This window comes from Neoarius graeffei, chromosome 20 (assembly GCF_027579695.1).
Source record: "Neoarius graeffei isolate fNeoGra1 chromosome 20, fNeoGra1.pri, whole genome shotgun sequence".
NCBI classification, from domain to species: domain Eukaryota; kingdom Metazoa; phylum Chordata; class Actinopteri; order Siluriformes; family Ariidae; genus Neoarius; species Neoarius graeffei.
In genome coordinates, this window is record NC_083588.1 from 7,587,360 (window position 1) to 7,609,283 (window position 21,924).

At 39.5% G+C, this 21,924-nt stretch overlaps 2 gene segments (V, D, J or C); both read right to left on the reverse strand.

The window, feature by feature from the left end:
- Positions 1 to 418: 418 nt before the first annotated feature.
- LOC132869147 (Ig heavy chain V region 914-like) lies at positions 419 to 860 on the reverse strand. The segment is given in 2 exon segments: positions 419 to 735; positions 818 to 860. Coding segments are annotated over 2 exon segments (360 nt in total).
- A 10,025-nt stretch (positions 861 to 10,885) lies between these two features.
- Positions 10,886 to 11,456, reverse strand: LOC132869399 (Ig heavy chain V region PJ14-like). The segment is given in 2 exon segments: positions 10,886 to 11,319; positions 11,411 to 11,456. Coding segments are annotated over 2 exon segments (477 nt in total).
- Positions 11,457 to 21,924: the final 10,468 nt, after the last annotated feature.

A 21,924-nucleotide genomic window follows, 5' to 3' on the forward strand; every position in this document is an offset into this window, starting at 1 on the left:
CAAGCGATTAAAACTTCATTCCAGTGAAATTTATTGAAAACATGGGGAGGAGCTTCATCTGATGGAGAATGTGTGGCTTTTAATGGAACAGAAGCCTCTTTATCAAATACGATAATATTCAATCTAATATGAAAGGATCAGTGAAATAGGATTGATAAGTTTTCTATCTTCCCTTACAGAAAAAACACATGTATTTCACATGTGATCACGTTACCACATGTGTTACCATGTAGAGCACATGTGGAAAACATTCCCACATGTGATTCACATGAAATTGGGCCAAAACCACATGTTTCCCATGTGCAGATAACATGTTTCACATGTGAAGCTCATGTGGTTTTTCTGTAAGGGTTGTGGACATTCTGCTATACTGTACACTGTATGAGGTGTTTTTGTACAGGGATGTTGTTGATTTGTCTCACTGTGGATAACGAGCGCAGTAATACACAGCTGTGTCTTCAGTCTGCATCTTCTGCCCTGTTAATGTTACTGTGCTGCTGGACGTGTCTCTGGAAACCTGAAACCTGCTTTTCAATTTCTCACTGTATAAAGTACTACCGCTGCCACATACACGTCCAATCCACTCCAGAGTTTTTCCTGCAGGTTGTCGTATCCAGTTTGTACAGTAGCTGCTATCAGTTAATGAATATCCAGACACTTTACAGGTCAGAGTCAGTGACTGACCAGGGGTTAATACTGTGGATCCGGTCTGGATCAGCTCAATACAGTGAAGACCTGGGAAAGAAAAGTTATTTTAATATTGGAAAAAGAAAAAGCAATAAAAAATGTTTTAAATGTCAGATGTAAAAACACTTACAGTGTACAGCTGCCAGCAGCAGCAGGAGGGATGTAGAGATCATGGTGTGTGTTGAAGCAGAAGAAGTAAAAGCTCTTGGTCTTCACTGCTTAAATATATAACAGGGAAGGACATTTGCATTGAGACACTCCTTATCTTAGACATAGAGCTGAATAAAGAGATACCAGTACATACAATATTCACAGTCTCATGGTTACAGAGGAATTTCTTGAAGAATATACACCCCTCAGACAAAAGAGACACATGGAGCTCGATGTGTATGATTCAGTGTCTGATGATGAAAAACAGTAGTTTCATGTTAAAAAAGAAAATGTTTGCTTTTACACTATCAGAGTTAAAGGTTTGCTGCCCCAACTGTTCCAATCTGTAAAATGTAAAATATGATTTTAATGACATACAGTGGAGTTCTCTTGTGTTTACACAGAACAGGGTCAATTTCTATACAGGCCTCATGTCAGTGTTTAATATCATCGCTTCAAATCAGTGCTGCAGATCGATATGGTGACTTTGGAAGACATGTGCTGATATTTATTGCACCGTTTCAGTCTGTTGAACCCTGAACATGTTGGGTGGTTGTTGTGTAAATTGAGACAGAGTGCCCCTCACAGGCCATAAAGCATCATGAAATAATAATATTTTTAATTTCTGTTGAGGATAAATAAATCCAGGACAAGGAGAAAGATTGAGTAGATTTGACTGATTATGGAAAATATAAAAATAAGTTGCACTTCTGGCCAAATGTTGGTCCAAATGGACTTTTTTTTAATCCATCTATTTTTTATGCTTTCAACTTGTCTATATTCATTGGATATTTCAGTATATACTGTATGTATTACTGTCTATTCTGGATATCCAGAAAGGGTTTATGGCAAGTTTTAAATCAGAATGAACCTCACAAATATGTGGAGTGGTCTGGCCAAGATTTGAGATGGGAACAACAGTCAGTGAGTGTAATTTCCTCACACAGTGAATGACACACATTTATCACATTGTTGGATCGTTACATGCCACAGTGAAATGGACATGAGTTAAAACAATTCAGTTTCTAATCAGATTCTGGAGATCAAAATGTCTGCGATGTTCCTACACCACAGTCAGAATGAAATCTTGAACTGCGAGAACTTCACTTGTAGTTGAGGTCCATGCAAAAGAGAAACAGTTCTGGAAAAGAAAGTCTGCAGTTATCAGAGATATCTATGTGAGACAATGTCCTAATCTGACCACGGGAAGTGTTTTCCCAGTCCAACAAACATTTATTCGAATATCACAAACTGCTTTAACTTAAATTTAGTTGAATGTCTTTGAGTTCAGTTGCATGTTATTTAGCTATCACTTGTGCAGGACTGGGACTGTATGTGCCCGAATATACAATATTTCAGAGGTTTTATAAATTTATTTATTTTTTCTGTTCAATCAAGAGACCACATAAAGGTCGAAAAGATGATTTCTAAATGTTCACTCAGGAAAGGACATCTGTATCCAAACGTTTTTGGAGGGGAAATCCAATGTTCTGTGTCACTGCGAGTCTGAAGCAATTTAAAAAAAAAGCCTCCTTGATAAACCTCACTGACAGTAACTTGTCATATAATATTGAAAATGCATTGGTGAATAAAAGACTTGAGGACGTGCTGCACCTGGAAGTCAACTTTGAACAGTAACTCCTCTTCATGTCAGTTTACATCACATCAAAACAATGTAGATTATTTTCTGAAAACAGCACACCACTGTAATGTGTCTTAATGTGTGGCAGGACACAAACACATCAATTCACTGTTGCTTTATTTGAGCAAAACTGAAATCGTACTCAGTCCAGTCGGGGTTCTCCAACACGTCTGAGAAACAGAAAGGTTTCAGAGTGAAACAGTGTACTGGGAGAGTATTGTTTTTGCTGATGCATTCTTTGTAAGTCCTGAGTGTTTTTGTACAGGGATGTTGTTGATTTGTCTCACTGTGTTTGACGAGCGCAGTAATACACAGCTGTGTCTTCAGTCTGCATGTTCTGCCGTGTTAATGTTACTGTGCTGCTGGATGTGTCTCTGGAAGCCTGAAACCAGCTTTTCAATTTCTCACTGTAGTAAGTGGTACCACTAGCACATATCTTTCCGATCCAGTCCAGAGTTTTTCCTGTAGGTTGTCGGATGCAGTTTGTACAATAGCTGTTATCAGTTACTGAATATCCAGACACTTTACAGGTCAGTCAGTGACTGACCAGGGGTTAATACTGTGGATCCAGTCTGGATCAGCTCAACAGTGAACAGCTGGGAAAGAAAAGTTATTTTAATGGTGGAAAAAGCAATAAAAAATGTATGAAATGTCAAATGTAAAAACACTTACAGTGTACGGCTGCCAGCAGCAGCAGGAGGGATGTAGAGATCATGGTGTGTTGAAGCAGAAGAAGTAAAAGCTCTTGGTCTTCACTGCTTAAATATATAACAGGGAAGGACATTTGCATCGAGACACTTGTTATCTTAGAGAGCTGAAGAAGTCAATCCCAGACTGATGCCATGCACATCTGAGAAGAGGACAACAGTAACACATACAGAAACGATTAAATTCACTTCACTTCTTCAACTTAGACTGAAATATGGAGTGTATAAAACAGGTGAGTAAGTTCTGGAGAGATGCGTTTACTCACAGGATACAGAGGATATCAGAAGAAGAAGAGACCAGCTCATGATTCCTCTGCTGTACTTGAACAAACACAGAGGCTGCTGCGGACTTGCAGTGGATTTATATCTGTCGGGGGGGGGGGGGGGGGGGGGGGGGGTGGATTTGCATGCAGTTTGTGTTCGGCATTTCATGTTTATTATGGCAGGCTTTTGACAGAACAGCTTTTCTTCAAACATTTTCATTCATAAAACTGTGTCGACCCAAAGATCCCAGCTTCTGAAAAGGAACAAATGAACAAAAATGAATAAACAGATTTGATCTGAATGTATTTTCAGTCTTGTGTTTGGATAAAGGAAGGAACCAACTGTTCATAGTTTGGATCATTGTCTTGTGAGATAATGAACGACCTGCCCACTCGCTGTCTTGCAGAGGGGCACAGCTTTTCCTCAAGAAGTTGCTTGTACTTGACAGCATCCATTTTCTCTTCAATCCTCATCAATTGCTCTGTCCCCACTAAAGAGAAAGCACCCCTACAACATAACTTTGCCCCCACCATGCTTCACAGTAGTCCCCCCCCCACATGGTGGGCTGTGTTTTTTCTTTTTTTTTTGCCAAATATAGCACTTGGATTTTCATCCAAGAAAGTCAATTTTGTCCTCATCTAACCATAGCACCTTTTGCTACATCGCATCAGAATCTTTGAGGTGCGTCTCTGCGTCACGCAAACAAAAGTGGCACTTTTTCAGAAAAAAAGCTTCTTTCTTGACACCCTGCCAAACAGGCCAGCTTTTTGTCAAACATTGTGAGATTGTTGGAAGACGTACAGTCTGAGCAGTCCCAGCCATAAAGTCTTGTAACTTTTTCAAAGTTGCAGTTGGCCTCTTGGTAGCTCAATATCCTCCTGGCTCAGTCATCCAGTTTCAATAGACAGCCTGATCTAGACAAGGTGTTGGTGGTGTCACACACTTTCTACTTCTTAATGATGCTCTGAACCCTACACAGAGGGATAGTTAAAGCCTTCAGTACGTTTTCCTCGCTTTATCTTATCTTGTACCTTCTTACAACTTTATCCCAGAGGTCTTTTGAAAGTACTTTCCCAACTATTTTTTTTATTTATTAGTTTGTTTATTTAGACAGGAAAATGCATATTAAATGAAAACTGCATACATGAGATATGCACTGTAAATACACCGGAATTAGCAAAAATGCTAAATTCCATCCGTAGTCCCCAAAAAAGAAACATAAAATGCTTAACAATACAAGTTCATTAAAAAAATCACAAAATCACAAGAGACCAATAAATAAAAAAGCCAAAACCATATAAATGTGTACAATGTACAATCATGTACACACACGTGTATAGATGACTGCACATACAGTGGTGCTTGAAGGTTTGTGAACCCTTTAGAATTTTCTATATTTCTGCATAAATGTGACCTAAAACATCATCAGATTTTCACACAAGTCCTAAAAGTAGATAAAGAGAACCCAGTTAAACAAATGAGACAAAAATATTATACTTGGTCATTTATTTATTGAGGAAAATGATCCAATATTACATATCTGTGAGTGGCAAAAGTATGTGAACCTTTGCTTTCAGTATCTGGTGTGACCCCCTTGTGCAGCAATAACTGCAACTAAATGTTTGCGGTAACTGTTGATCAGTCCTGCACACCGGCTTGGAGGAATTTTAGCCCGTTCCTCCGTACAGAACAGCTTCAACTCTGGTATGTTGGTGGGTTTCTTCATATGAACTGATCACTTCAGGTCCTTCCACAACATTTCCATTGGATTAAGGTCAGGACTTTGACTTGGCCATTCCAAAACATTAACTTTATTCTTCTTTAACCATTCTTTGGTAGAACAACTTGTGTGCTTAGGGTCGTTGTCTTGCTGCATGACCCACCTTCTCTTGAGATTCAGTTCATGGACAGATGTCCTGACATTTTCCTTTAGAATTCGCTGGTATAATTCAGAATTCATTGTTCCATCAATGATGGCAAGCCATCCTGGCCCAGATGCAGCAAAACAGGCCCAAACCATGATACTACCACCACCATGTTTCACAGAAGGGATTAGGTTCTTATGCTGGAATGCAGTGTTTTCCTTTCTCCAAACATAACGCTTCTCATTTAAACCAAAAGTTCTATTTTGGTCTCCTCCGTCCACAAAACATTTTTCCAATAGCCTTCTGGCTTGTCCACGTGCTCTTTAGCAAACTGCAGATGAGCAGCAATGTTCTTTTTGGAGAGCAGTGGCTTTCTCCTTGCAACTCTGTCATGCACACCATTGTTGTTCAGTGTTCTCCTGGTGGTGGACTCATGAACATGAACATTAGTCAATGTGAGAGAGGCCTTCAGTTGCTTAGAAGTTACCCCGGGGTCCTTTGTGACTTTGCCGACTATTACACGCCTTACTCTTGGGGTGATCTTTGTTGGTCGACCACTCATGGGGAGGGTAACAATGGACTTGAATTTCCTCCATTTGTACACAATCTGTCTGACTGTGGATTGGTGGAGTCCAAACTCTTTAGAGATGGTTTTGTAACCTTTTCCAGCCTGATGAGCATCAACAATGCTTTTTCTGAGGTCCTCAGAAATCTCCTTTGTTCGTGCCATGATACACTTCCACAAACATGTGTTGTGAAGATCAGACTTTGATAGATCCCTGTTCTTTAAATAAAACAGGGCACCCACTCACACCTGATTGTCATCCCATTGATTGAAAACACCTGACTCTAATTTCACCTTCAAATTAACTGCTAATCCGAGAGGTTCACATACTTTTGCCACTCACAGATATGAAATATTAGATCATTTTCCTCAATAAATAAATGACCAAGTATAATATTTTTGTCTCATTTGTTTAACTGGGTTCTCTTTATCTACTTTTAGGACTTGTGTGAAAATCTGATGATGTTTTAGGTAATATTTATGCAGAAATATAGAAAATTCTAAAGGGTTCACAAACTTTCAAGCACCACTGTATATCGGTTATATAAACATATGAACAAACTCCCCTGTGCATGCAACATACAGTTACTGTACACGCACAAGGAAGATCCCAGACTGAACATGATTCCAGATGTTCACAGGTTTGTTTGTCTAAGAGCCAATCTGTAAGTTGTACTTTAAAAGTCCCAAAAGATGGACACTCTCTGATATTGATGGGTAGCTTATTCCATTCCAAACATCCCTGAACTGATAACACGTTTTGGGCAAATGTTGTGCGTCTAAATTGCACCTCACAGGTGAATTATTTGCAGGACCATACACTACTTGCAGTTGAGTCTTCAAGAAAGAGCTGGTTTTAGACTGAAATCCTCAAAACCAATTGATGTCATTTGGGGTAATTAGCCTGGGCTTTGATCTCCAAGTTGATGGGTTGCACTGGAGCAAGTTCATCATGAAACACTCCAAAGGGCTGATCACTGGACTACACCAAGAATTTCACTACTTAATTTTGAATACATGTCCAGAATATTTTAAAACTCTATTTTAACTTTGATGATGAGGGTTATGTGTACATACAACTCAAAAAATTTAAACTGAATTTAGGTTCATTTTCAGGCTGTAAGGTGACAAAAAGTAAAGATTTCTCCAGCGAATAATGACTTTTTATAGGCACTAGATATAGTAGGATGAAGGTCTGAGAAAGAGCTTAAGTGTATTTTGTGCACTTTGGAAAATGTTTCAGTTGCAATCTAGTACCTTCTATCTACAACTTTCTATCTGTTTTCTTGTGTTTCTTTTCCATTTCTTTACTCCTCATCTCATTTTGATTTCCAGTTTGCTCTTAGCTCATGGCAAAGCCCTGACATACCATACCAGTCTCCCCTCCACAAAGAGGTGATGAAGCAGCGCCTCCAGTGTTGGCCTGAAGTAACCTTCCTGGCAGGTGCAGGCAGGTTAATCAGCCTGGAGAATTCTGGGTTAGAGAGTTCTCCTGCTTGGCTGCTCTCACTGTGCACCGCTGTCCCCTCTGCTGGCTGCTGGCAGTGTAGCGCGACCTCTTCCAGTTACAGGAACATCATCAACTTCAGAGAGGGAAGAGTAACTCAGCAACACTTCATAACTCTACCCTGTTGATGATTATTTTCAGCATGTTTACAAGTGTTTCATTCTTTCCTCAGACAGAATATTTAATATTTGGGGGAAAATCATTTTCCTTATATGTTCTGAAGTGACCAGGACAGAAAAAGACCAACTTCCAAAAAATGAAGAGGTTGATGTCCAGCTCTCAAACCTCATGTGTCTCTGTGCTTCTCTAGCGCCGTAATATATTGCAGTGTCTTCTGTCCTTACGCTGTTCGTGTGCAGATACACCTGCATCTTACTGTTGTCTCTGGAGATGATGAAGTGGCCATTAACTGGGCTGGAGTAATATTTGTTACTTCTACCTTGTGAGATAGTTGCAGCCCATTCCAGCCCGATTCCATTTCCAGGTGCCTGTCTGATCCAAGCCATGTAATCGCTCCGAAAGTCAGTTTCTGAGACTGATCAGATTTGATGATCACTGAATCAGAGTTGACTGGTGTCTGAAAAACCAACTCAAGTTCAGTGACATTTAATTGTAATGTATCTTGTATGTACAGTACTGTGTATTCTTTGTGTTATGTATTAGATATACTGACTCCCAGTGACCATAGATTTCTGATTCTAAGACTTGTAATTGCAACATGATGTACACTGGAGTGTTGAAGGTAAAAAAAAAAAAGGTTATTAATACTCATGATCCTCAGCAGTAGTCTTCCTGTTACATTAACCATGACAGTAAATGTTACGATATCCTATAGCCCCTTCATCCTGTCGACCGACACAGAAAAACTGCCATTTTACACTTACTTACATTCTGCAAACTCAGTCCCCACCTTTCCTTCAATAAAGCTGGACCGTCAAAGAGCAGATCCTACCAGTACAGCCTCATCTGCAACAATGTGGCTACTTTATTCCCTGGTGCTGCTCATCACTGCGTCCTGGAAGTTCATACATCTGTTGTCCATGGGCGATTGCTCTAAGACAACGAGGGAGGCTCAGCCTCCTCTAAAAATGACGAACATCGTGTAGGATGAATTGCGCTAGGCTTATGTTATAGCCGACCTTATAACATTGCTATTTCAGATCCAGAATCATAGAAATATATGTGCTCAACCCACTACAGTGCGAAATCATTCCGTTATAACTTTCCCCAGTTTGCCTAATGTGTGCATGAGTTTTTCCCCCTCGTGACAGCGTGATGCAGCCCAGCCTCAGTGGATTGGGAGCTATGTGCTTGTCAATCTCAAAATGCAAGACGATTATTGGACAAATACTGCGAAAATGCCCGCCCATGGAGTCTCACGGACTCCCAGCCTCAGTGGACTTCAACGGCATTTGGGAGCTATGCGCTTTTCAATCTCAAAATGCAAGACGATTATTGGACAAGTACTGTGAAAATGCCCTCCCACGGACTCCGAGCCTCACATGGGAGGGACATGGCAGTTTCCGCGAGGAGACTGGTGATTGGTGAAAGCGGCTGGATATTTTCTTTGATTGACAGCTTGTTTGAACTATAGACAAGCAGCGGTACAGTGTTGCCAGATTGGGGGGTTTCCCGGCCAATTGGACGGTTTGAAGTGCATTTTGGCGGGTTTGAACATATTTTGGGCTGGATAACGTCAGCAGTGTCTGGCAACATCAGTTCAGTCCCATGCAGATTCGCAAGTGCTGTGGTGTATTGTAAGAGATCAGCTTACATTTCGATTTCATTCATTACATACGGTTTCTACCAGCTTTTTTAGTTTGTATATATTTTCATTGTAAATAAAGTGTAAATATAGTGTTGTCAAGTATGCTATCTTAGTTCCAGAAATTTCGTTTGAGTGACTGAACTTGAACTTGAGGGGGCTAGTCAGCTAGCAAGAAAGCTGCGCACGGATGCCAAGCATTGCTGATTTAATTTTGGCGAAGCCATTTGCCAGTCTTCCTTTCGAGGAAAAAAATTAAAATTAAAGAGCACGGTAGACCAACGGCTCAAATTGACTTGGTGAAAAAGGTAGGGAATAATACTCATTCCTTTCAGCTCTCCTGGTACGAGAAAGTGAATTGGCTAACAGCAAGTGACCCACATCAACAACAGTAAATAGGCTACTTTAGTAATATGTCATGGATGGACCAAAAATATAGAATCTATTTAAAATGTTTATGCTGAGTATATTATATTGGAATATATGTTTTTCTGGATATGAATTAAACACCGCTACAATTTTTGGAAAACATTTTTAAACAAAAACACAGCCGAGGTCAATTTTTAAACAACATGCCACAATTTTAAAATATAAAATGTTAAAATATACCCCCCCAACACCACCATCATGTATATTGGACAGTAGGCTAATGGGCCAAAAGAACCTGTTATTTCACAGTTTGTGACCCTGCCAACAATCAGCCAGATCAGAGGCAAGAGTATGGGCAAAATTGATGTGTTTTTTCTTTTAAAATCTGGAAATATCGTAACCGACCAGCCTCCCCTGTTTGAAAGACTACCAGCCGCCACTGCTGTTGTCGTATACATTGTTGTAATTTGTGGATCTGTTGTTGAGATATTTTCGAGAAATTAAATGACTATTTATTATTTTTTCATTACAGTTGCATTTGGTGCAATTGATTTTGCTCAGCCAGGTCATGTGATTGTCCAGCATGGACAGGCTTTGACCATTGGATGTAAAGTGTCCGGATATAGCTTAACTGATTGCAGCGATTGTACAAACTGGATCCAACATGCTCCAGGGAAAAAGATGCAGTGGATTGGATACCTTTGTAGCAGTGGAAGCACAGGGTGCACAGATTCACTGAAAAACAGGCTCAGCATCACTCAGGACACAACCAGTAACACAGTCACTCTCCAGGGTCAGAACGTGCAGATGGAAGACACAGCTGTGTATTATTGTGTGCGATAACACAGTGATATGTATGACTGGAGTGCCTGGACAAAAACCTCATGGATCAGCCTCATGCCTTTTATCGTCATATTTGTATTGTAAAGACATCCCATTGTTCACCTTCTGAATTTTTGATTTATCTCATCATTAATTTGCTCAATAATATCAACATATTGTAACTGCATTGGTTAGAGTGGGACATGTCACCCTTCTTACACTTTCTTCTATTCCCTTATTGTCATAGAAAACAAATGGGAAATCTTAATAATGACTTGAGAAAAAAGCAAACACAAAAAACTGTTCATTAAAAATTCTGTAAAATGAAGAAGTGAATTTTTTTTCAAAAATGACTAATCTTGAAAAAATATAATTGTCCTGCAATTCGTTGATCAAAATTACTGTTTGTGTGTTTGATATGACACAAAATAGTAAACCTTTATCCCAGTGAAATTGATTTAAAACATTGGGAAGAGATTCACCTGATGGAGAATATGTGGCTTTTCATGGATCAGAAGCCTCTTTATCAAATATGATAATTTTCAATCAAATTTTAAAGGATCAGTGAAATAGGACTGATAGGTTTTGTATCTTGTGGACATTCTGCTATACTGTACACTGTATGAGGTGTTTTTGTACAGGGATGTTGTTGATTTGTCTCGCTGTGGTTGACGAGCGCAGTAATACACAGCTGTGTCTTCAGTCTGCATGTTCTGCCCTGTTAATGTTACTGTGCTGCTGGACGTGTCTCTGGAAACCTGAAACCTGCTTTTCAGTTTCTCACTGTAGGCAGTGCTCCCATCAGAACAAATCACTCCGATCCACTCCAGAGTTTTTCCTGCAGGTTGTCGGATCCAGTGTGTACAGTAGCTGCTATCAGTTAATGAATATCCAGACACTTTACAGGTCAGAGTCAGTGACTGACCAGGGGTTAATACTGCGGATCCGGTCTGGATCAGCTCAACACAGTGAACACCTGGGAACGAAACATTATTTTAATGTTGGAAAAGCAAAAATCTGTCAGTAAAAATAAAAATGTATTAAATGTCAAATGTAAAAACACTTACAGTGTACGGCTGCCAGCAGCAGCAGGAGGGATGTATAGATCATTGTGTGTGTTGAAGCAGAAGAAGTAAAAGCTCTTGGTCTTCACTGCTTAAATATATAACAGGGAAGGACATTTGCATCAAGACACTCCTTATCTTAGACAGAGAGCTGAAATAGTCGATCCCAGAATCTGCAATATTACCAGTCTCATGTCCTCATCTCAAGATTATAGAGAAATTTCTCGAAGAACAGACACTCCTCAGACAAAAGACAAACATGGAGCTCAATGTATGATTTAGTGTCTGATGATGGAAAACAGTCATTTCATATGAAAGAATAAAAGGTTTGCTTTTGCACTATCAAAATGAAAAGTTTGCTGCCCCGCCTGGAGAGAAGTTTGTTCATGAGACAATGTTGAAATCTGACCACGTGAAGTGTTTTCCCAGTCCAACACACATTTATTCAAAGAGAGCAAATAAACTGCTTGAACTTAAATTTGTTTGAATGTCTGAGTTCAGTCGCATGTTATGTAGCGATCACCTGTGCAGGCCTGGGACTGTATGTGCTTGAATATACAGTATTTCAGAGATTTTATGCCTTGATTTCTTTTTCTGTTAAATAAAGCAACCACACAAAGGGTTCAAAGATGATTCCAAATATTCAAACAGGTCTTTGGCAAATGCGAAATGACAAAACGCACACTCCAGTCAACTCAACACAGCACAACCCTGGGAATGGTTTTTGGTAAAGGGAGATTCATCTGATGGAGAATGTGTGGCTTTTAATGGAACAGAAGCCTCTTTATCAAATGCTATAATTTTCAATCAAATATTAAAGGATCAGTGAAATAGGATGGATAAGTTTTGTATCTTGTGGACATTCTATTATACTGTCCACTGTCTGAGGTTTTCTTGTACAGAGATGTTGTTGATTTGTCTCAGTGTGGTTCACAAGCACAGTAATACACAGCTGTGTCTTCAGTCTGCAGATTCTGTCCTATTAATGTTACTGTGCTGCTGGATGTGTCTCTGGAAACCTGAAACCTGCTTTTCAGTATCTCACTGTAGTAAGTGTTCCCGTTACTACATATCTGTCCAATCCACTCCAGAGTTTTTCCTGCAGGTTGTCAGATCCAGCCTGTACAGTAGCTGCTATCAGTTAATGAATATCCAGACACTTTACAGGTCAGAGCCAGTGACTGACCAGGGGTTCATACTGTGGATCCGGTCTGGATCAGCTCAACACAGTGAACACCTGGGAAAGAAAAGTTATTTTAATGTTGGAAAAACAAAAAGCTCTAAGGAAGAAAAACTGTATTAAATGTCAAATGTAAAAACACTTACAGTGTACGGCTGCCAGCAGCAGCAGCAGGAGGGATGTAGAGATCATGGCGTGTGCTGAAGCAGAAGAAGTAAAAGCTCTTGGTCTTCACTGCTTAAATATATAACAGGGAAGGACATTTGCATGGAGACACTCCTTATCGAATGGGAAATTTGATGGATTCTTCTCCATGAGAAAACCTCTCATCTCTCAAACATCTCCAACCTGTCAGTTTAAATGTACAGTATAATAATTGAAAACATTGTGTCATGTCTGGTTGTAGATTGATCTATCAGTCCTGTTTGTGTTTTAATAAATAAGGAACTGAAGGCAGTTGTTCATGAGTGAGTTTCTCAGGTGTTTCAGGTGAATTTATTCAAAGAAGATGAAATTCTACAGTTATTCATATGTAGTTCTGTTTAATTTGGACCCTTACATTATAACAGCAGTATAAAATGCATCTTATCATGTTCCTGAGAAACTTCACACACCACAGAAGGATGTCGTTCCATAATACACAGCTGTCTCTTCACTTTCTATCCTTATCGAGTTTTAATTTGCTCAACCTGTGCTGTGGATTTTCCATTTTCCTCCATACTGAGATCAGATGAAATGATGAGACCATACGAGCAACCTCACTTTATTATCAATCTCTCAAGTGAAGAACAGACTCTTACACAGCGTCTTCAGAATAGTCTTTGTCTCACAGCTCTTTATCCTGTTTCTACTGAGAAGCTGAAATGGAACCAGTTCACACACACACACGTCTTACTTGTTAGTCAGCTTTTATCCAAAGTGGACACCAGAATGTGTTCTCGCAATATTATCAGTCTCATGCCCTCATCAAGATTATAGAGAAACTTCCAGAAGAACAAACACTCCTCAGATTAAAAGACAAACATGGAGCTGGAAGAATTCAGCGTCTGATGAAAAACAATAGTTTTGCATCAAATAATAAAACGTTTGCAATTGCACAATCAAATTTAAACCTTGATGAAACAACACTGCTCAGCAGGGTGTGGCTGGTCCCCACCAAAATCTAAAATTTTATTATATCTTACCTGACTTTTTTTTTGGTAATGACATGTAGACACATGTAGAGTATAATTGTGAAATTTCATCAATTTTGAAGAAGTTTTAGGGGTGGCTGATTGCAATTTTATTTTTCATGAATTTAAAAATCAGAAAGTTGGGGGATCAGCCACACCCTACTGCTCAGAAATCTCTCATAAAAATGGAAGAGAGTTTTAGTCTCCAATGTCATGATGGAATAAATGTGTGAGTCCTGATGATGTAACAGAAGAGAGACACACTGTAGTTTTCATTAATCCCACTCATTAAACATTTATTCCAACTGTAAAATGAAGGGATTAATAATGGTTTTGGAAATTAAGTTTTTGGAAGGAAAAAACACAGCTGAATATGACCGTGGTCAAAATTCTTCTCGTCCTCCTCCATGCCCATTGCCTATCGATTTTATTTGATAAATCTCCAGTATAATGGTATTTCTCGGTCCTGAAATTTCATGACTTTCAATTTTGCCACAAAACAAGAAACCAAATAAATAAATGCTTTCATAAAGACACAACAGGATTAAAGACATGAGGCATTTCCGGCAAATATAAAAATATGTGCACATTCACAAAATATAAGAGTTACTGACTATTTACTGACAAATTCACCAAACAGTGTGGATTCTGCAGCCTGGTTTCATGAGACACTGATTTAATCGATCTGTAAGGTCTTAGCTTCATAACAATGTTGTAGTTTGAGTTTATGACTTTATTGTAAATCCCAGGAGAACATGTTCTCATATTTATTCCACTCTCTCAGTTCTTTGAAGCTCAGCATGTTGGGTAGATGTTGTGTGAATAGAGAAAGAGCGCCCCTCACAGGCCTTAAAGCTGAAAGAAAAACATCATGTTCAGACATTTTGAATGTGGCTGCAGGATAAATATACAGGAGACACTACAAGACCAAAGGTAGAGGAAACTTTCTAAATTTGACTGTTTGTCAAAAAAAGAAAATAATTTGCACTTCTACTGGTTAGAAACGGCTGCATTATTTTTCTCTGGCTGTTCAATAACTTACTGATGTCAGAGAATAGATTTATGGATGGTTTACTCAACCTTCCTTTTTCCCCAGAATGCCTTTGGAGGAGAAACTAAAAGTTGGTGGACAAATGACACATTTTCTGATCAAATACAAATTACGCAAAAGGACAGACAACAGAACTGCACTTTTAGTGTTTTGTTGTAATAATTTACTCTACGTTATTCTGATGATGCCATGAGACCTCATGATACACTGCGTTACTCAACATTAACAGTTTAACTTAGAAACATATGATAGATATTAGATTTGAGCCTGTTGACTTTTAATCAACTGTTTGTGTGATTAAAAATGCCACAAACTATTAAAACTCCATTCTAGTGGAAGAAAGTAAAAGTGTGCACTATAAAACCCGATAAGGTCACTGAGCTCAAAAATTTTATTGAAACTGATTACGTAAAAATTTTTGAGGTAAGTAACTAAATTTTTTAAGGTAAGATTTCTTAAAAATTACAATTAAGTATAACTATAGTGTAATTTTTAAGAAATCTTACCTTAGGCTGCTGGGCCATAGAAGGTTCACGCTGCACGCTGCATGCTGCACACTACACGCTACACGCGTGTAAAGAAAAGTGGACAAACGTAGCATGACTTGCTCTGGGCCATAGAACGGCGTTCACGTTGCACGCTGCACGCTGCACACTTCACGCGTGAAGCATGAAATGAACATGCACACTTTTTTCTAGGCGTGAAGACGGAAATTCCAGTCAATGCATGCGGTCACCGCCGCGCCAGCCAATCAGAACGGGTCTAGGGAGATAACTCTATGCTTTCAGGGGAAAACTTCAGAAAAAATATAATTGAATGGTATAATTGAAAAATACTTCTTCATCGGGATTGTCAAGCAGATTATAGAATGTTCGGTGAAATTCACCACGGGTTTCTCTCAGAAGGAAGTGTTCTAGGCTCCAAATTCTGTTCCTTTTTCTCTTCCTCTGTCTCAGTAAAAGCAGAATGAGGCAATCGTCATCATCCGAAGAGTCCATATTGTTGGTTACTCGGTCAAAGTAGAACAGACGCAACACGTGAACATCCAAGCATGAAGTTTAATGGCCCAGTGTCCGGTTATTCACGTGAACGTGTAGCGTGCAGCGTGCAACATGCAGCGTGCAGCGTGAACCTTCTATGGCCCAGCAGCCTTAAAAAATTTAGTTACTTACCTCAAAAATTTTTACGTAATCAGTTTCAATAAAATTTTTGAGCTCAGTGACCTTATCGGGTTTTACAGTGTAGAGATGGAGAGAACATGGTGTTTGTTGTTTGTACTGGGGGTCTTCTCTGTTCTCCAAAGTTTAACAGAGACTATCACACCACATAAATAGAGTGATATCCAGCCCTGACGCTTGTATTTGATTATCTGCTGATGATGGGAGGAGAACGGATTTCAAATTTATTTAAATCATGAGGAGGAGATTCATCTAATGGAGAATGTGGGGCTTTTTAATGGAACAAATCTTTGCCATGACAGAAAGCTCTTTACCAACTTCCATTATTTATAAATCAATAATAGAGGGAATTATACATATAGAGAAACTCACAACAAGGATTGGGTACTAAATTTAGGGCGATAATTATTATCTGTGCTTGAGGACATAAATTCCCCACCTGCCAACTTCTGCATTTATTTTTGTTTTATAATATTTTCTCACAAACTCTGTTGGTTCTATTCCCCACAATATAAACACATTAGTTCTTTAAACCACAGTGACGTGAACAAGGATGAAGCAGAAAACGTGGCACGCATCATCACATGAGCTCCCAGTACACTGCCATGCTCATGTTTCTGGTCTTTTGTGGCTCCCACAAGCTTCATATCTGACCACATGCTCCTATGACTTTATTAGAGCTGATTCCCGTCCTGATGCACACCGCAAGTTTGTCCTTTTCTGACAACTATTTCTTTTTTTTTTAAATGTAACATAATTCCAGCCACATTGTTAGACATCAGTCCTCTCTCAGTCATTTTAACCTCAATATGTTGGGCAGATGTTGTCGAAGTAGAGAAAGAGCATCTCTCAGAGGACTTGAAGCAAAAGGAAAAGCAGAATGTTCATGATGATGTTTATTATAAATATCTCTGGGGTTCAGTTTTCTGCTGAGGGAATATTTACAGCTCATGAGGATGTCCTTGTGTCAGTTTTTGTACAGCTCTTGAGTCTGTTGTGTCAGTGTGAGTCTCGTGCACAGTTATAAACAGCCGTGTCTTCTGGCACCAGGCTCCTGATATCCAAGTAAAGCACAATGTTGCTTGTGTCTCTGGAGATGTTGAAGCGAGTTTTAACGGAAGCTCCAGAGTCTCTGCTTCCACCACCCCACATGATCTCAGTCCACTCCAAGCCTTGTCCTGGAGGCTGTCTGATCCAGCCTGTGCCGTAGCTAGTGAGGGCATAGCCAGAAACCTGACAGGACAATTTCACTGAGGCTTCAGGAGGTTTAAAGGAACAATCCACCGTATTTCCATAATGAAATATGCTCTTATCTGAATTGAGACGAGCTGCTCCGTACCTATCCGAGCTTTGCGCGACCTCCCAGTCTGTCAGACGCAGTCAGACGCGCTGTTACTCCTGTTAGCAATGTAGCTAGGCTCAGCATGGCCAACAGTATTTTTTGGGGCTGTAGTTAGATGTGACCAAACTCTTCCGCGTTTTTCCTGTTTACATAGGTTTATATGACCAGTGATATGAAACAAGTTCAGTTACACAAATTGAAACGTAGCGATTTTCTATGCTATGGAAAGTCCGCACTATAATGACAGGCGTACTAACACCTTCTGCGCGCTTCAGCAGCGCATTGATATCTGAGCTCCATATCAATGCGCTGCCGAAGCGCGCAGAAGGTGTTAGTACGTCTGTCATTATAGTGCGGACTTTCCATAGCATAGAAAATCGCTACGTTTCAATTTGTGTAACTGAACTTTTTTCATATCACTGGTCATATAAACCTATGTAAACAGGAAAAACGCGGAAGAGTTTGGTCGCATCTAACTACAGCCCCAAAAAATACCGTTGGCCATACTGAGCCTAGCTACATTGCTAACAGGAGTGACAGCGCGTCTGACTGCATCTGACTGACTGGGAGGTCACGCAAAGCTCGGATAGGTATGGAGCAGCTCGTCTCAATTCAGATAAGAGCATATTTCATTATGGAAATACGGTGGACTGTTCCTTTAACCTCAGCAGGAGATGAGGTCAGACTGATGCCATGCACAACTGAGAAAAGGGAGAACAGTAACACATACAGAAACAATTAAATTCACTTCACTTCTTCAACTCAGACTGAAATATGGAGCATAAAAATGGTGAGTGAGTTGTGGAGAGAGGTCTTTACTCACAGAAAGGCTGCTGTGGACTTGCAGTGGATTTATATCTCTCTGAAATGGGGGGGGGGTTGCATGCAGTGTGTGTTCGGTATTTCATGGAAATTACAGCAGGCTTTTGACAGAACAGCTTTTCTTCAAACATTTTCATTCATAAAACTGTGGCCCCCACCATGCTTCACAGTAGGTTCAGAAGATCCTAGCTTCTGAAAAGGAACAAATGAACAAAAATGAATAAACAGATTTGATCTGAATATATTTTCAGTCTTGTGTTTGGATAAAGGAAGGAATCATCTGTTAATAGTTTGGATCGTTGTCTTGTTCGATGATGAACAACCTGCCCACCAACTGTCTTGCAGAGGGGCACAGCTTTTCCTCAAGAAGTTGCTTGTACTTGACAGCATCCATTTTCTCTTCAATCCTCACTGATTAATCCATCCCCACTAAATAGAAAACACCCTCACAACATAACTTGGCCCCCACCATGCTTCACAGAAGTTTTTTTTTTTTTTTTTCCCCCATGGTGGGCTTTTTTGTTTTTTTGCCAAATATAGCACTTGGATTTTCATCCAAAAAGGCCAATTTTGGTCTCATCTATCCATCGCACCTTTTGCTCCATTGCATCAAAATCTTTCAGGTGCATATCTCTGTCATGCAAACAAAAGTGTGGCACTTTTTCAGAAAAAAAGCTTCTTTCTTGACACCCTGCCAAACAGGCCAGCTTTTTGTCAAGCTTGTGAGATTGTTGAACACATACAGTCTGAACAGTCCCAGCCATAAAGTCTTGTTACTCTTTCAAAGTTGCAGTTGGCCTCTTGGTAGCTTCTTTGATCAATAGCCTCCTGAATCAGTAATCCAGTTTCGATTGACAGCCTGATCTAGACAAGGTGTTGGTGGTGTCCTACACTTTCTACTTCTTAATAATGCTCTGAACCTGACTCAGAGGGATAGCTAAAGCCTTCAGTACCTTTTCTTCACATTCTCTTATCTTGTGCCTTCCTACAACTTTATCCCAGAGGCCTTTAGAAAGTACTTTCCCAACCATAGCAAGGGCGCAGATGGCACTGGGGATGGGGGGGGGACATGTCCCCCCCAGATTTATAGTGACCCCTATCTGTCCCCCCCACCCACCGTCCCTACGTAAGGTGCCAAACATAGGTAGAAAAAGTGAGGATTAATGTTCCGTTAGTTAGACTAACTTACATTGCAGCACAAAGTTGAAATGGCAGCAGCAGTAGCCTTGTCAGTGATCAATCCACATTACACCGATTCAAGAAGGGAAAAGGCTGGAGCAGGTCCTTGCAGAGTTGGGAAAGCAAGGTGTTCAATTTTCCACGTAATTCTCGGTTAATAACACTGCACAGCTCATCCATTTGATAGCAACGGTGTTTCTGCTACGACTAATGGTGCATTCAGTTGTACTCGTAAGTTGGAAGTTTGAAGTCGGAAAAGCATTGAAATCTAGCATCTACCAGCATAAACGTTGGGGTTTTCATTTAATTTCATTAACTGTCCATTTTTTTTCGAATTCCATGTTCCATGATGTCCCAGTTTTTAAACTGGGAAGCGGCAGAGAGATGTTTTTAGGACCTATTGACAGTCCCCCCAGGATTTCACAGGCCTTTTTTGTGATTGTTGTGGGCTAAAATGTCTGATGTTGCGGGGGGTTTCCAAAAAATTGCGATGAAAGTTGCGGTGTTTTTTAGGTTTTTGTTGTGATTACATTGCGGGAGGAAGTGAAAGTTGCGAGAAATTGCTGCGATTTTCTCTTTTTGTGACTAAAATTGAGTGATATGTTAAATACCAAGTTATTACCGAAAAACTATTGATTAAAAAACAAAGACACTGAGAAATGGTCCTATAAACAACTTTACCAATATAAAAGATTACCAGGACTACAAAAATGCAGAAAAATAGGCTTTACTGATCCAAATGCACCTGTTGGTTCAAAAGTTAAAGTAGAACCTCACAGCACAACATGAAGTTACCTTAAAATATAATATAAATGCCTCAGCTTTCATGTAAGAAAAAAAACCTATTAATACTAGTACTGTGTGCAGGCAGTCTCTCCTGAAGACTAAATTAAACAATAATTATAAACTAATAAAATAAATGGCTCAGGCTTCATAGAAGAAAAAAAAAACAATTTGAACAGAATCTCACAGTATGATGCTGAAGCTGCCTAAACAATGGAAAATAAAATACCACTTTGGCAAAAATGTTGGCATCCATTAATTTCTTGTATTAAGTAAAAAAATAATGTAAAGCGCACACAATGTTGCCAGATACTGCTGACGTTTTCCAGCCCAAAATATGTTCAAAACCCGCCAAAATGCACTCAAAACCGCCCATTTGGGAGGTAAACCACCCAATCTGGCAACACTGCTCGCTAGTTTGTCGACGTCACCTCAAGACGACGCCAACGATTGGTCAAATTTGCGGGAAAGTTGTGGTGATTGGATATAATTGCAACACCGCCCTGAATTCGCATTTCGCAGGGATTGGTTGAATTTGCGTTGAAGTTGCAAATCGCAACATCGCGAAATCCTGGAGGGTCTGATTGAGTCTGCTTCTAGACAGTAAATTTGTTTGGCTGCAGAGGGAAATTTTTTTTCTATCCATTTTGTTTATTGGAAAAAAAAGACTTTTTATTTTTATTTGTGTGAATCTGTTGTTCAAGTGTTTATACTTCTGTTTTCATACACATTTTATGTTTCTAATCATTTACATGAAGGCAAGAGTGTGAATCATTTCAATTTTATTTTGTTATTAATATTTGGACATTCCCTTTTTGTTAGAAGTTACAGTTAAAGTTTCTGTGATGAGATTCTTCATCCTGCTGAGATCAGCAAATGTTTAAATAAAACATGCAGAAGACATGAAGTTTTGGAGCATGATTAACATACCAGACAAATAACAATTTGATCATGTATGGCTAGTGTTGACCAGGTAGGCCTTTGTCTACCAATGTTCATTCAGTTAGAAAACTCACAAGTCTAATGTATATTGAAGCTTCAGTACATACATACATGGAATCATTTGCTGACAGCTCAGTCCCCCCCAGTTCAAAAATCCTATCTGCGCCCCTGAACCATAGTGAATTCTTTGCAGGACCATACATTAGAAGCAACTGAGTCTTCAAGAAAGAGCTGGTTTTATACTGAAATCCTCAAAACCAATTGATGTCAGTTGGGGTAATTAGCCTGGGCTTTGATCTCCAAGTTGATGGATTGCAACGGAGCAAGTTCATCATGAAATACTCCAAAGGGCTGATCACTGAACCACACCAGTAATTTCACTACTTAAATTTTTAATACGTGTCCAGAATATTTTAAAACTCTTTAACTTTGATGATGAGGGTTATAATGTGTACATACAGCTCAAAAAGTTAAACTGAATTTAGTTTAATTTCCAGGCTGTGATGTGACAAAAAGTAAAGATTTCTCCAGCATATGATGACTCTTTATAGGCACTGGATATAGTAGGATGAAGGTCTCAGGAAGAGCTTGAGTGTATTTTGAGCACTTTGGAAAATGTTTCAGTTACTTTCTGTTCAGAGTGTCTTTGTCTTTTTCTTTTCCTGGCCATACTTTAAGTCAGTCTAGTACCTTCTTTCTACCACTTTCTATCTGTTTTCTTTTGTTTCTTTTCCATTTCTTTACTCTTAGTCTCATTTTGATTTCCAGTTTGCCCTTAGCTCATGGCAAAGCCTTGATATACCATACCAGTCTCCCCTCCACAAAGAGACGATAAAGCAGTGCCTCCAGTGTTGGCCTAAAGTAACCT